Source organism: Pelodiscus sinensis, chromosome 2 (assembly GCF_052426305.1).
Source record: "Pelodiscus sinensis isolate ZL-2025 chromosome 2, ASM5242630v1, whole genome shotgun sequence".
Lineage (NCBI taxonomy): Eukaryota > Metazoa > Chordata > Testudines > Trionychidae > Pelodiscus > Pelodiscus sinensis.
In genome coordinates this window covers 48,199,223-48,215,178 of record NC_143053.1, presented here as the reverse complement: position 1 = coordinate 48,215,178, position 15,956 = coordinate 48,199,223, and the positions used below count along the sequence as shown (strand labels likewise).

Here is a 15,956-nt window from a genome sequence, read left to right as displayed (position 1 = left end):
TGCCTTTTTTAATGTGTTTTGCTGTTCATCTTAAATTATGTTAATTTCCTGTACAGTATTGGTGTGTCTACAATTTACAGAAAAAAAAACAATTAATTTAGATTTCATTTAATAATTTATGCTCCTAACTGGCTTCAGAAAACCCCAATGAGATTATCTTGTTACATTTTTACTATATTTTTAATGAAACTTTTTAAGTTTTATGAAAAGTACATCTTTTTATTTTTGTGTGTTGTCATAGTAGGAGGTAGAGAACAATCAGAATGTGTCTACAAAACTGATGAAAATTAAACTTCTGGAGACTGTTGACTTCAGAAGCTACAAACCAGAACACTAGAGGACCTCAGTGAGTGTACAATTAGAAAATAAAATTCGTTTTTAAAGGATCCAGCAAGTAAATTGCATTTTTCCTCAGTACATAAAAGCAGAATCATTATCTATTAAAGACTAAATTGCCTTTTTCTTAGTATATAAAAGCAGAATCATTACATATTAAAGACTAAATTGCCTTTTTCTCAGTATATAAAAGTAGAATCTTTATTAAAATTTACTTATGCCAAGATTCCAGTTCTACAGCATGTTGTGATTATGTAACATCTTGTCCCGACTGAAAAAACAAACCTGACTGCCAAAAATGATTATTTGTAACATTAACTCAACGTCTCATATTACCCTTTCCGCATTATACACACAAGACCTGATCCTGCACTGGATACCCAGCTCTATAACATGACCTTCCCACCACCGTCTAGACTCTAGAGCAGTGGTTCCCAAACTTTTTGGCATTATGCCCCCTTTCTAAGTTTTGAAAAACCCTCACGCCTCCCCCCCGCAAAAAAAAATAGCAGCAAAACTTATTGAGAAAAAAAAAAAAGAATTGACCGGGGCAGCAAAACCTGATGGGGGGGAGGGGCGGAGAGGCTGGGTCGCCTCGTGCTCCCTCTGGAATTTCTTCATGCCCCCCAGTTTGGGCACCCATTCTCTAGAGACTTCATGCTCTGGCTCCAGATACAGGATAAAGATAAGAAACTATAATAAATAATCCAGTGGATGTTTCTAAGCCTGAGTATTCCCTAGTACTTTATGTAGGTTGAAAGGTTATATCATCATTAAAACAAAGTGTTCAACGGGCAACAACTATATTTATTTGAGTGCCAACTAGTAAGCTGCTTCTGCCAATAAATTGAGCCCATGGGAACTTTATGTAATAGTTAAGATTTATGTTGGAACCTTAACTGAGCAATTTCAGTTTTCCTGGATTTTATGTTTTGAGAACCACAGACTTCTAATTTCTTGACCTTCAAATGTATTTAAAGCTTACGTTTGAAATTCCTCACTATCAAGTTCTGGTTTCTTGAAATAATTGTATCCTTCTAATAGTATAGTTTTAATTACATTAATGTACAGGACTTACTCTTTCTTAAAGATGTGTGTGGAAGGGGTAACTATTTTAGTCACCCAAAGAGAAGCATAGGTACTATGCCCTAGTTTTATGTACTTTTGTTTCAATCCACTTTGACCAACTTTATAGTTTTTAATAAATATGTATGGCATGTATATAATGGGACATTCCTGTATTACTTACTTACTCACTCACACACACACACACACACACACACTCTCTCTCTCTCTCTCTCTCTCTCTCTCTCTCTCTCTCCAGCATTATGGGCCAAATTTTGTGATCACTTATCTCCTAAGCAATCCCATTGATTATATTGGAAGTGGCTGGATGTAAATCAGGGCAGAATCCAGTTCCAAAGCTGTAGTGAACATTTCTTTTTGTGCAGTGTTTCTTTAAATAAGTTTTTGTATTTGTTATTGTAATTCAATGGAGATACAAGAGCACGAGGAATGAGAAAGGACTGAAGAAAGAATGTAGATAGAAGAAAATGTTCAGTCTTCAATGCAGACTCATGGGCAGTTAGTTCTCTAGTAATCTGTCAAAAAAGAATACATCCCATCTATTTCACCTTTTCAGTTCATTTCTTATGAGTAATATACAGTGCTAAAGCTTTACAATTTCCTTTCATTTAGTGAATGACCTCAAAGGAGCTCACCAGCACTTCCACAATTTCGTTAAGTTCCCACTGTAAAGAAGTCAGTTTGCTATCTGCCATATTGGGCTCCATGGTGTATTAAAGACTGTTTTATTTAAAAAATTGAATTGTCATTTAAACTAGTGTCATGGCAATTTGCTTTTTTTCTGGAGCTCTGCCAAAATTAGTGTACATCTGCCTTTTTACTAAGTGACTTAACCTATATTTATCTTGGCAAATACCAGCTGTGTCATTCTGTATTATTGCTGCTAAGGAAATATAGGTCATTAGCTTAATAGCTAAATCAGAGAACATCTACAAAACCAGCATCCCACAGAGTTCAAACAGCCAACCCTAAAGGATATCTCGATGTTTTGTCATCCTGGAGCATATCCCTTCATATTACATAGACTATCAAAGAAAATTTGCATAAACTGCTATAAACAAGAGCCATATCAAACCTTTCTTGTTATGTCATGCTGTGTAAAGTCAGAAGGAAAATGAGAAAATATGGCTCATGAACCTCTCCACAAGTCTGTTGTACACTTTCTGCACCAGGTATTTCTGTTGCACAGTAAGGATGTAGTGAAGATTTCCAAGTGAAAAAAATGTGTGGTCAAATATCTGCCCAGGAAAGTATTTTAAAAGGGCACTAACAACGCACTGATATTGTTTAAAAAAAATAAAAAAATAAATAAAAAAAGCCGCAGGCCTTGCAAATAAAGAGCCTGGTAGTAACTACAACCCAAACTTGCTGAACTGCTGGTTAATCAAAATTCACTTTTAACCATTTTTCTCCTTATGCCCCATAGCTGTACAATAATGCCCACTGGAAAAACATAAAAAAACAACAAATAATCTTGTAGCATTTTAGAGATTAAGAAAACATGTGGATATTAGTCTCTAAGGTGCTACAAGAATATTTGTTGTTTTTTAAGTTTTCCCAGTTACAGACTAACTCAGCTACCCCTATGAAGCTTTTATAATGTCCACTATTTGTCAACTGAACTCCGGGATTCCCAAAATGCATCCCTGCCCCAGGTATGTCCTGGCCTAAACAAGGCAGCTAGCATGCATAGAAATTGGGGGAACTGGCTAGCAGCCTTTGAACTTAGCATTCCAAGCAACGAAGAGGGTCCTGACAATTTGTGGGTTGGTAGGGAACTCTTTGAATAGATGTGTGGTTGTACTAGTATTTCAGATTACAAGCCTTAAGGGCTGTGTCTACATTGGCGCAATCTTGCGCCAAAGTGGCCGCTCTTGTGCAAAAACTCGCTGCCTGTCTACACGGGCCGTGTGTTCTTGCGCAAGTAAACTGACGTTCTACTGTATAAAATCAGGGCTTCTTGCGCAAGAACTATGATGCTCCCGCTCAGGAATAAGCTCTCTTGCGCAACTGTTCTTATGCAAGAGGCCAGTGTAGACAGGCAACATGAATTTCTTACACAAGAAAGCCCTATGGTTAAAATGGCCATCAGAGCTTTCTTGCGCAAGAGAGCGTCTACACTGGCAGGGATGCTCTTGTGCAAAAGCACATCTCTTGTGTAAACGCACATGCCAGCGTAGACGCTCTCTTCTAGAAGAGTTTTTGCACAAGAACTCTTCCGCAAAAGAGTTCTTGTGCAAGAAGCCGCCTGTGTAGACGTAGCCCCAGAGTATAAAAAAACTCGTGTGAGCATGAATCTTTGAAATGTGCAATATTCAGGTATGGGCATGACTCAGGTGCCAGAGTTATCAAGTAGTTCAGCTCTTGGATTCAAGTGATGACATAAGAATTTACGGGTGGGGGCACAGGAGGAGAGTAAGGCTATGTCTACACAGTAGCTTTCTTTTGGAATAACTGAAATTATAATGAAGAGCATGTCTACACTGCAAATCACTCCGACATCTGTAACCCTTATTATTTTATGTGGAGTAAGGAAAGTTGACTTTCTGCTGTGAAGACAGCACCAAAAGCTAAATTAAGCTATTTCGACTAAGCTATGCAATTGACATAGCTCTAGTCACTTAGCTTAAGTCGACTTTTGCCCTGTGTAAACATGCCCTAAGAATCTACCTCTTTGTAATTGTACAGGAAAGCTAGACAGTGTGAGCTCTGGTCCTAAAGCCTCCAGAAACTAAATGCAAATGGAAAATCCCCCCCAGATGTTGCATAAATTGCAAGGTTCATCCCCTGGAGGCTAGTCTAATTTGCCCACAGAAGAGAGTCACACTTTTAGGCTGGGTCCAACTCAATTTTACTGTTTGCAAACAAGGTTCGGCTAAGAAGCTCAGTGCTCAAAGCAAAGCCGACCCCCAGCATCGGGTAAGCAAGGGGTCTTATAGGGTTAGCATCCTTCCTGGTTTATGTGCCTTAACATGATTGGTTACCTTATTTTGCTTCTAATATCCTTGGAAGTCAGGTTTATCTCCAAATAAGGTTAGCTGCACTATGCAAACCTGCTGACTCCGAGGTTACAGTTGTTTGTGTAAGGGGACTGTTACCCCTTACTAAAACTCTGTGGGAGTTTTTTGGTTTACCAGCTTCAGAAGGGGAAGGGTTCATGAGACTGACAGACCCCAGAGACAATGGAAAGCAGTCAACACTCCAGCTCAGCCTGACTGACAGGTTGTAAGTGGGGATTGTTCTGGCTCTGTCTCTGAACAAACAAGCTGTGTGCAGAAGAGGTCCTGCAAAGACAGAGAGCTGAAAGAGGAGTACAAGAAGAAGTCCTGCAGCGACAGAACCAGACACAGACAGGCCAAGAAGTGCAGACCCTGTGTTGAGCAGCAGACTGGCAGTGCTCAGAAAGCCAAAAGGAACAGAGAAACAACACAAGGAGCTGGAACTGACCAAGCAGCACAGCCTGCAGCTGGATGTGGTGAGCTACTGGGACCTGCAAAGTGTGGGGAAAGGCTCTGGACTGGGAGAGGGGTCTGGCCACTTAAGAGACTGAGGCTGTGTGGTCACTGCCAGTGCAAGCGTGTCCAGCCTGCAGCCCCTTGCAGCACATCCAGGGCTTCTAAGGAAGAGACTGTGGACTGTCCTTACACTCTGCAGACTGCTGTGTTGATGTCCCTGTGCTAGAGCAGGGCTGTGTGTTCTCATTTAACCATTCTCATTGTTTCTTATTCTATTCTCTTTAATCAGTTGATGTTTAATAAATTGTATTTGCTTTGAACCTTATGAAGTGATCACTGGGCCAAGAAGGCCTGCAGTGTAAAGAGAGCACCTCGGAGTGGGGACACCCTAGCTCCTGCCCCTAGTGACTACAAGGTCAGGGATTAAGCCCCAGGAAACCTGGGCCCAGCCTTGTTGGGGTTTCAAGGGCTCTGCTACTCAGGAGAGTGGAGGGGGAGCCCTCAGGATAAGGGAGGCCGTAGAGTAAAGAAAGTGGGAGCGGGGACTCAGATCCTTTCGCTGGTTCATTTCACCGGGGTGTATAGAAGCCAGGAAAGTTCCCCACAAGAGCGGGACCATTCCCCCTCTTACATTTGTTACATTTATTCGCTTGCTGAACAATAGGCGGGTTACACTTCCTACTTGCCTGCTTGACCCTGTCACCAGTGAAATATAGATCTACATTCTTACTCAAGCAGGAAACTGGTTTCATTTCCTGCTACACAGTCACTATAACAAACTCCTGATTTAGGGGTCTGGCGGTTGAAGGCAGAGGATTAGCAATGCTCATCTGTTACACCCGGGGCACCACAGCGCCGCCTCGCACGAGCTCCCTGATTACAGGGATCAAACCAGGGGCTACAGCGGCCACCGCTACACTAGGAGCCCTCAGGGCTCCCAATCACGCCGCAGCTCCCCGACCAGTGACCAACACAAGGGCAGAGCCACGTCCCGCTTGTTAACGCGCATGCTCAGAAATAAAGGCCTCGGCACGCGCCCAACTGGGAGGGGAGGAGGAATCGCACACAGTCGGTGGCATGGGGGGGGGGGTTGCTTTACGGCAGTGTGTCGTAACGCTCCCTGAACTAGCAGTGAAGTGTCGCACTCACGGATGCCGTTGGGTGTGGGAGATTTAAAGTGAAAGGCGCCAGACTCCGCGGCGGGGCCCTGGGCCGGCGGTAGCATGGCGGGGGCTGGCGCCGGCGCCGTGCCTGGGGAGCTCAGCCTCATGGACAAAGGCATTGGGAGGTGAGGGCGGAGCCGCTGCTGGGGAGCGAGGGGCACTGCCCGCAGGAGAGCGCGCGGGGTGGCGTTGCCCACGTGGCGCAGGCGGGCGCGCGTGGGAAGGCCGGACCGGGAGCCGCTGTAGCCGGTGCTCACGCAGAGCCGAGCTCGCCGCCTTCAGAGCAGAGTCGCGCGCGGGGCCGAGCTGTGTGACTCTGCCTTGTGGGTTCTCCTCGCAGCCGCTTCACGCCCCCTGCCATGTTCTGTGGCTACAGGGGGCTGTCGTCCATAGCGATGTATGTTAAAGAGTTTTCCCTAGTGCTGAATGTGGGACCGCCAGAAACTAAGGGGTGTAGGAGAGAGGCGGTACTTTCTGTTTAACGCTTTAGCTCCAGACCGTATGTGACCAAGCGTAGATACTGTTGTCAGGGTTACTTGAGCTCCTCCATATCTTTTATAGTGGCGTGTTATCTAAACCAGCTTTTAAAAGTAAGCAGATCAGTAAACCTTCAATAAATTTTGCCTTCAGACGTGGGTATCAAGCCCATATTAAAGGGCCTAAACAATAGGGCTACGTCTACATTGGCAAGATTTTGCACAAATACTTTTAATGCAAGAGTTTTTGCGTTAAAGTATTTGCGCAAGAGAGTGTCTACACTGGGATGTGCCTTTCTGCAAGAGATGTGCTTTTGTGCAAAAGCATCCGTGCCAGTAATGCTCTTTTGCGCAAGAAAGCTCCGATGGCCATTTTAGCCATCGGGCTTTCTTGTGCAAGAAATTAACGTTGCCTGTCTACACTGGCCTCTTGTGCAAGAACAGTTGTGCAAGGGGTCTTATCCCTGAGCGGGAGCATCATAGTTCTTGCACAAGAAGCACTGATTTCATACATTAGAACGTCTGTGTTCTTGTGCAAGAACTCCCCTCTAGTGTAGACAGGCAGCATGTTTTTGCGCAAAATCATGCCAATGTAGACACAGCCTAGTTCTTTGCTTTTCTAACTTAATGTTCTTTTTTTATTTATTTTGTTTTTTAGAAATCTTCAATTTTAAAAGCACTAAATATTTATACTTATCTGATCCTGGGCAATAACCTGGCTGAAGCCAAACAGACGCTTTTAAATAGAGACAGAAATTTGCTCTGGGGACAAAAACCCTTTAATTACTCTATTAAACTCTGATTTCCCTCAATTGTCCCCCACATTTCAAATGACAGCATTGTAGTAAATGTAGGTGGCTAGAAGAGAATCTTTGTTTTAATCGTGGTATTTATAAAATACAGTGTATTAGTTTGATTTGACTACAGGAGTTGGTTGTGAAAAATTCACATCCCATAGCAGAGTAGTTAAGTTAATTGGTCGATCTCTGCCTAAACAGAATTTTAGGAGAGTTCTTCTATCAATCTAGCTTCTGCACTCAGGGCGTGGTTTACCTACCCTAATGGGAAAATCCCTTCTCTTGACAAAGCTAGTGTCCATATTAAAGTAGTGCAGCTGTAGTGTTGTAAGTGTGGCATGTCAACTAGCCTATACTTGAGACTGTGATCATGTCTTCTTTGAAGATGCAGTGGGGAGGAAGGGGATTTAACATCTGGCAGACATTATTCTAAGTGTCCTCTGTTAAATATCATTTCCAAAAGATGCCTTTCAGTTAGTTATTGTTCTGAAGTGTTTTTTGGTATGTACTCGTGCCTCCCTGGTGTTATACTCTGTACTGTGAGAAAAGTGACACTTCTAGTCATAAATACAAAAAAGGCCTACTAACTTTTTAGAGAAGGAGGACTAAAGATACTGATAAGTATAGTGATTTTTTTTTTCAAATTTAAATATTGAGAACCTTAAATGTAAGGCACATTATTTTGATTTGCTATAGTAAACTATTCTACTTGAATAAAAACATTTTTTAACTAGTGATGAATACAAATTGTGATTTGCTCCCCTTAAAATATTGGTTAATTTGAGATTTAGACAAGTTTAATAAGTAAATGATCTTTCATCTTAATTAATACTGGGTATTTTCATTTATAGCTTGTTGGAGATAACTCTCAGTTCAGAACTTCACACAGTCAACCTACATTGTAACCAGATCTCCAAGATTGAAGGGCTTGGTCATATCCGGAGTTTGCAGCATTTAGACCTGTCATCTAATCAAATACATCAAATTGAAGGACTAAGTACCCTGACTAATCTTCGCACTTTAAATTTATCCTGTAATTTGATAACAAAAGTAGAGGGTTAGCATATTTTTGTTTTCTTTCCCTTTGACAGTTTATGAGCCTCTTGAAAGTTATGTTGAGCTTTGATTCAAGAATAATCTTTATTATGTGTTTAAACCTCTTGAAGTCAATCCCATATTATGTATTGGATTAAATTTAAACAAATAGTAATTTGTCATTGATAGTGTCTAGTCTGATAGTTTTTCTTATTTTACCAAACATGCTTATCTTTGAGTATTTTTTTAAAGCTCTTACACTAACTTCCCCCTCCCCGTTTTGTTTAGGACTAGGAAAGCTACATAATTTAACTAAATTGAATTTGTCATACAACCGGATACATGATCTTACTGGTAAGTGGGTCTGGCAGTGATATTGTCACACTTTGCAAAGACATTTGGTCAGATGCTTTATACTAAGAACTAAAATATAAGAAATGTATGAGGTTGGATGGCTCAAGAATTTATTACCACTGGAAAGTGATGCTTTTAATCTGTTTAGATCATGGGTAAAAATCCTGACCAGGTCAGTAATGGCTGAAACTAACCACCTCACTGTTAAATGGTAATGAATGTGAAATACATTAAAAATCTTAAAAGAAAGATGCACTGTCACTTGAACCACCATTTGCAATGAGCCTATTTTTCTCATGTTGGTAGTATCAGAAGAGCAATCAAAGATTGTAAAGATTATGGATGTGAATGGGTAATGCGGGTTACCTGGGAGCAGCTTCCCACCTGCGGCCTGCTGCAGGCAGAGGGCTGCTCCAGCTCCTCAGGCTGCTGGCTCCCAGCCCATGTGGGCTCACAGGCTGGGAGTCTGCAGTCTCACATAGAGCCAAAAGTGGCATCTGGGAGAGTGAGGGAGGGGGCTACCACTTCCAGCCCATGAGCTCACACAGACTAAGAGCTGATAGCCCTCTATCCACTCCCACTGCTGTTTCCGGCCCTATGTAGGCTAGGAGCTAGCAGTCTAGCACAGGATTGGGAGCCGCTCCAGCCTGCCCACTCCCATTTAATCAGTCAACCAGTTAAAATTAATGTTCAACTGGTTAACTAATTAAATGGGATTCTACATCCCTAGTGGACATGTTTAGATACTTTTGCTGAAGCAGAGTGAGAATCTTGAGTTGCATTGTACTGTAACAGTGTTGTCAATCGGTCCTGTACAATGAGCACTATATTCACTTAAAAAAATCCAAAATGTTTTAAACAAGGAGGAGTTCAAAAATAGTACAGCAGGAAGGAGACCTGGGTTTTATTTTCAGTTCTGCCAATGTCTTGCTACGTTTGTAAAGTGCAAAATCTCCCCAACTTGATAACGTCTGAATTGTATATCCAGATACAGAATGTTATTAGGGAGAGTATTATCATAATAGTTTTGTTCTGTAAAATCTTTCATTTGAAGGTCCCAAATAACTGTTTTAATCACTTGCCCTCACAGTAGCCCATGAGTATTGTGTCCTGTATTTTATGTACTATAGATACTTTTTGAATGCAAGAGAAAAGCTTCTTTGAAAATGAATCTTTAGGCTAACTTCCTGGAGTAGTCATCACATCTTACTTTGGTCACAGCATGTAGGCAACTAATTCAAAGTGTGTGCTATTAACAGTAGGGATGTTAAGAAACAAGTAATTTCTTAATTGTCAGCTACACAATTAGTCAATAAAGGGGTAGAGCTACCACTCAAGCCCTGCTCCTGCCGGGTCTGGCAACTATCCCCACTGCATCTCTGCACTATAAGCTTATGTAGTTCAGAGCTGCAGCAGGGGTTGATGCCAGGTCCCGCCATGAGCCAGGCTGCCTGTGCGTCTGCTTTTATTGCCGGGACTGGCATCAACCCGTGCTGCAGCTCTGCAGTATAAGCACTAAGAGCCGGTGCATGCGCAGGCTGGCTCAGTCCTGGCTCGTGCTGGGACCTGGCATCAACCCCCACTGCGGCTCTGCACTACAAGTACTAAGCCAACGAGGGGATTGATGCTGGGTCCCAGCACGAGCCAGGACAGAGCCAGCCTGCCCAAGCACTGGCTCAAAAATGTTCTTGTGGGGGAGAGAATAGGGGGAGTGTTGCATGTAGTCAATAACGTTAACCAATAAGCACCCATGTATTGGTTCATCATTTTGTTGAGTACACTATTACATCCCTAATAAACAGTAGTACACAATGATTTTGGCACTAAATAAAGAAGATGTTTCAAGTGGTGCTTGCAATATTTATCATCTACAAAGCATCCACTCTGACATCAAAACACAAGGTATTAGTGTGGCCATTGTCATTGTAAAAGCACAGTTATGAAATCTTTGCGTTTTTGTCTGCAATGATGTATTCTGTGCTGGTGCAGTGCCATTGTATATGGAAATAGCAGACATTGTGGCCCTGTCAATTGGACTGGCCATCCCATCACATTAGCATAATGATTTTTGTCAACTTTCAACAACTAGGAATCGGTTTGTCGTCTTTCAACAAGCCAGCAGCAACTGAGGTATTACTAGGCAGCAACATAAGCACAGTAGTCGATTATCTGTGATGTGTGTTCTTACTAATGGGAATTATTGAAACCAGGGACCACTGACCCACAAAAAAGTCAGTCTGGGCCTTACAGAAGTAAGATGTTTAAAAAAAGCAAAACCCCCAAAAACCATTCACTGACGTGGCCCCTGACTGAGAGAGACACTGCCCACATTTCCCTTGCACACCACCTTAGGGGGGCCCAGTATGGGCTCCCCAATGCTGGGGGCCCCTAAGCCTAGGGGGCTAGATCCAGACAAGCCGGGGGCCACATTTGGCCCCTTGGCCTGAGGTTCCCCACCCCGATTTAGACCTTGAGAAATAAAGTCTAAGAAAATGTGTTTATATAAAGTTAAGCTGAACTATATTAGGTCAATTTACAACAATGCAGTGATTACTGTGGTGGAGTGTGTCCACTCCCTTGCTCAGATTGGTGGTGAGTGTCCTCAGCACTGATCTGAGCAACAAAGGGGCACTTTCACTGGCCTACAAGATGGAGTGTGAGGATCGAAGAGCCTGGTCTTTTTATCCATTGGCAAAGCTCCTTCCTGAGATCCCAGGTGCCCAACAGATTCCCAGGCTCCTATGCAGCCTACTTATTCCTCCTTCAACTCCCTGTTCCCTGGGTGGCTGCAAAGAATATACATATTACAGAATTGTGGGTAGTGAGAACTAGACATGAGGGAGCACTATTTCCACAGTGATGAGCCTTGTTTTGTGTAAGGTTCTTTGTGTGATAATGCTTACAGGAGCGAGGTCAGCAGCAGGAGGAGTTGGTAGAGGTGGAACAGGAGGATCTACCGCTATGTAAATTTCGGAAGGATTGAATCCACTAAAGTAGCCTCCCAGGAGCTGCTCTATTATTGTACTGCTTACAATGTCCATCAATATACAATAAGCTTTTTAAAGTAAAACTTTATTAATGAACTGTTTCCAAATAGGAAGTGTGATTAACCTTATTCAGGAATCTGTATCTTCTGCTTGATTTTTTTTTTTCAATAATTCTTTTTTGTCACATTTTTAAATCCCCTCTTTAAGGGGATTGATTTACAGGCAGTCCCCAGGTTACGTACAAGATAGGGACTGTAGGTTTGTTCTTAAGTTGAATTTGTATGTAAGTCGGAACTGGTACATATTGTAGGGGAAACTCTAGCCAAACATTTCTCCAGAGCTCAGTTTTATTCTCCCACACCTCACTTCCCTCAGTCCTTTATTCTCAAGCTGAGGTGTCTGCTGAGAAAAGCCGCTCCGCGTCTCCCTAGTCTGCTGGGGGGGGGCGCTAGCTTCGCATCTCCCTGGTTTGCTGGGGGGAAGCAGCTAGTGCGGGATTGCCTCACCCCGTTTGTAAGTAGGGATCCGATGTAAGTCGGATCCATGTAACCCGGGGACTGCCTGTACACCAAAAATATAACTTTTATTCTTAGAGCTGACCCTAACTACAGTAGACTTCTGATAATCCGGCACCTTTGGGACCTAGGTGGTGCCGGATTATCGGATATGCTGGAGTACCGGAAGGTACTATAAGGGGTCATACTCCCAACCCCTGCCAGAGTCAAACACCTCCCTTCCTTGCTGTAACCCAGCTTTTCTCCCCCCAGCCTTATGTACGGGTTCCAAGGCAGCTGCCTGCGCTCAGCGGCCGGCTGCTAGCAAGTGCAGGCTGGACGCTTTGTGAACTGGGGACCATGAGCAGAACGGTGTGGGCCAGGAGCCCGCATGTGGCTCACAGTGGCCCGACCGTGAGAGTGGCTGACCGGAGCACTTCTGGGTTCCAGTTGCTGTTGGACTATTGGGAGAGTCAAACAACTGGACACCAGACCATTGGAGTTTTTACTGTACTTGAATAGAGTATAAACTGCAATATTAGTGGTGTACTTTGCATTTACTACAATAAATCTGCCATGAGAATATTCTCTTATGTTTAAGTTGATTTTGGGGGGAAAAAATCAACTGATAATATCGCTTTTGACATATTTCTCACAGTTTAACTAAGGATGTAAAATCCCATTTAATCGGTTAACCAATTAAACATTATGTTTAACTAATTAAAGGGGGGGCTGCTTGAGCTCCGCTGGGGTGGAGTGTTCCTTCCTGCTGGTGGGAGCAGCCCCTTTACCTGCAGTGCTCCTGAGCTCTTTGAGGTTGCTCTGGGAGCAGCAGCAGCCCCCAGCCATAGCGTGCCCCCTGCAGAGCTGGAGCAGCCCCCTGTCCACGGCACAGGTTAACAGTTAATTTGAGCCAATCACCCATTAAGGTTAACAATTAACATTTCACATTTCTACAGTTAACATTGAAGCAGTATTGTCTTATAATGAATAAACAGTGGAAGGGAAGTGGATCAAATATTGGATAATTTCAGGATGTAAAATATTTTAATTTATTTTTATTGTAAATAGCTCTGCTATCATTTACCAATCTGGAAAATGTTTGTTCTTGTCTGTAACAAAAGTCACTGCTGTGTATTTTTCTAAATTTTACAGGATTTTTGGATCTTCGTGGAGCCAGTCATAAAATTAATCACATTGATCTCCACAGCAACTGCATAAGTAGTATTAACCATTTACTCCAGTGTATGATGGGACTGCATTACTTGACCAATCTTACTTTAGAAAAAAATGGAAAGAGCAATGCAGTCTGTGACATAACAGGTATGAATAATATAATAGATAATTACTTTGAACTCTAGTTACTGTCCAGATATCTGTGGCTTCTGTGTCTTATAAACCCGTGATCTAGTTTCTGCAACTAGTAAGGGTTGCACCTCCCTTATGCGGGATTCCCTGGTCTGGCAACATCTGGATCATGGATCTTCATGGACCACAGAGCCCACTGTGGCAGAGGGAAGAGGGAGGTCTGGGGCAGGAGTGTGGTAAGGAGCACCAGCAACTCAGCTGGGAGCCGTGTGTGGGGGAGTGGAGGGGAGGGCAGGGTGGGGAGTTCTGGCCCCAGTGGCGCTCCCTGGCCCCAGTGACTGGGGAACTCTAACCTGGCCGCGGCCATGGACTTCAAGCCTCAGCCAGGGAGCTTCGACCCCGTCCTTCTGCACTGGGCATGGAGCTGCAGTCCCAGCTGCAGGGCCAGGTGGCTGCAGAGTTCTACCCCAGCTGTGTGGAACTCTGGCTATGGTGCTTTAGCCTGGCAGCAGCAGGGCTGAGGGAGCCGTGTGGGCAGGCTAGAGCCCTAGTCTGGTGGCAACATGGCTACAAGTGGAGGGGCCACCCCATGTCTGGCAAATCCCCTTGTTTGGGGCCACTTAGGACCTGTGGGTGCTGGACCAGTGAGGTCCAATCTGTAGCTTGATTTATAAATGGCCAGCCATCAGAAACCTAAATTTTGTCATACTGTAGTGACCTCTCTACTACCAGATTCACGCTCTCAGAATCTTGAAGTTTTCTTCCTTTCTTCCTGTACAGTGTACCATGCATGTTGAAAGTATTTTTTCTATTATTATTTATTGCTTTATTTAAATATTAAGGCTTGATCAAAAACAAACTGTTTCTTTGTCAAAGAAGAGCAGCAGTTGTGAAAAGTCAGCTGAGAACTGGCGGGCCATCTGATGTTGCCTCTTTGTTTCCTGCTACTAAATAGGATTAAGACATTTTAACATACTAATTGCTGGGGCAGGGATTTTAGTCAGTTGCAAATGGACAGAGAGAAGTTTTATGAAACAGTGTTCACATTTTAATACAGACAATTTGAGAACTGGAAAAAAAAAATTCTGCTCCTTAAATTGTACCAGGGGTACTCTCAGCATGCTTAAAGAAGTATCATGGCATACCTAAAATACTGTATGTTCTGCATGCTGGGGATGAGAGAAAAAATACTTGAGTTATCAGTTGTGCATGCATCTCATAAGGAATGAGCTATGATCCACCAAGAGCTAAGTTTGTCCCAGTATATTTAGTGGTGCTAGTCCAGAACATGATGAGCCTTAACTGAAATTATTACTTAAAAGAAATAATTAAACTTAATACGTAGTATAATAAAATGACATGTTTAAACTGAAAATCTTAGTATAGAAAGACTGTCTTAGATAAATATTATATTGAACATTTTATTGGAGTCATATTTAAATTATCTTTAGCATGAAGGTGTTCACAGCAGTTGTCAGTAGTTAATGGTGAAGAAACAGTTTCTGTAGTATCCTTTTGGAACTGCAGGTTCATATTGTCCAAAAACTTTAGTCTAAACTGTGATCCATGTTTGGTTTCTGCACTGGGGATGTGAAAATTAGGTTAATTTACTAATTGAGTAGTCAGTAGAATTTTATTGAGTAGTTGATATGGGAAGGCAACCGACTCAGTCCCAACTCACACCAGGACCCAAACCCCACTGTAGCTCTGCAATTTAAAAGACAGTATGAGCCGGGCAGCGTGCCCCCCCTCCCCCCCCCCAGTACAGAGGCAGCAAGGAGGGGCAGAATGAAAGTAGATCATTCAACTACCCAATAAGCCTAAGCTAGTCGACTATTCGCTTTAACTCTGTGCAGAATAGGAATGTTAGTATTTGGAAAGCTTGAGCCCTGTGCTCAGGTTCCATTATAAAAATAAGTTATTTAAATACAAACAAACAAAAAAGGCAAAAAAATGGATTTAAATTAGTTTTTGCTTTTAAAAACAAATAGCTTGTTTTAATTTCAAAGTATGTTAAAATAATTTTAAATACATACTTAATATTAGAGCTTTAACAAATATTCCTCCTTCTGTGGTCTGCTCAAGGAATAATCCTAAAGTTACTCTTTGTGTCACTTATGTCCAGCTCCTTTCTGAGCAGGGGTTTGAGGTTGCAGTCCACTTTCCCAAAACTGTTTTTTTTCCAGACAGGGTTGACAAACATCCAGCCCCTTTTCTTTAGTTTATCTCCCAAGGCTATGACAGTCATTTGATTACTTGTAACTGCTCTTTCAGAGTAGAGTGCATTATTAAAGGACAAAAGAATCCAAAGAAAATTAACAAAACGAGATGTAGACAAATGATCTGAGCCAAAACCTAAACATACCATAAGTCACTCATAAGTCTTATGGGGAACATGACAGGTTTAATTCTTTCCACTCTTCAGTAGGGCTAGGTCACCCTGAGACCATCAGTCCAGTCTGTTT

The 15,956-nt window shown here is 42.6% G+C and overlaps 1 protein-coding gene across 4 annotated transcripts in view; it reads left to right on the top strand.

The window, feature by feature from the left end:
- The first annotated feature begins 5,958 nt into the window (after positions 1–5,958).
- Positions 5,959–15,956, top strand: part of LRRCC1 (leucine rich repeat and coiled-coil centrosomal protein 1) — a 56,661-nt gene continuing 46,663 nt past the window's right edge. For 2 of the 4 annotated variants that reach the window (XM_075920450.2, XM_075920448.2), the window contains exons 1-4: positions 5,960–6,165; positions 8,165–8,370; positions 8,637–8,702; positions 13,339–13,506. In XM_075920450.2, the coding sequence (XP_075776565.2) occupies positions 6,101–6,165; positions 8,165–8,370; positions 8,637–8,702; positions 13,339–13,506 (505 nt within the window). In that variant the 5' untranslated portion in view covers positions 5,960–6,100. Of the gene's footprint in view, positions 6,166–6,210; positions 6,438–8,164; positions 8,371–8,636; positions 8,703–13,338; positions 13,507–15,956 lie in introns of those variants that run through there. The other 2 variants (XR_012901347.2, XM_075920449.2) reach the window with 2 other exon arrangements.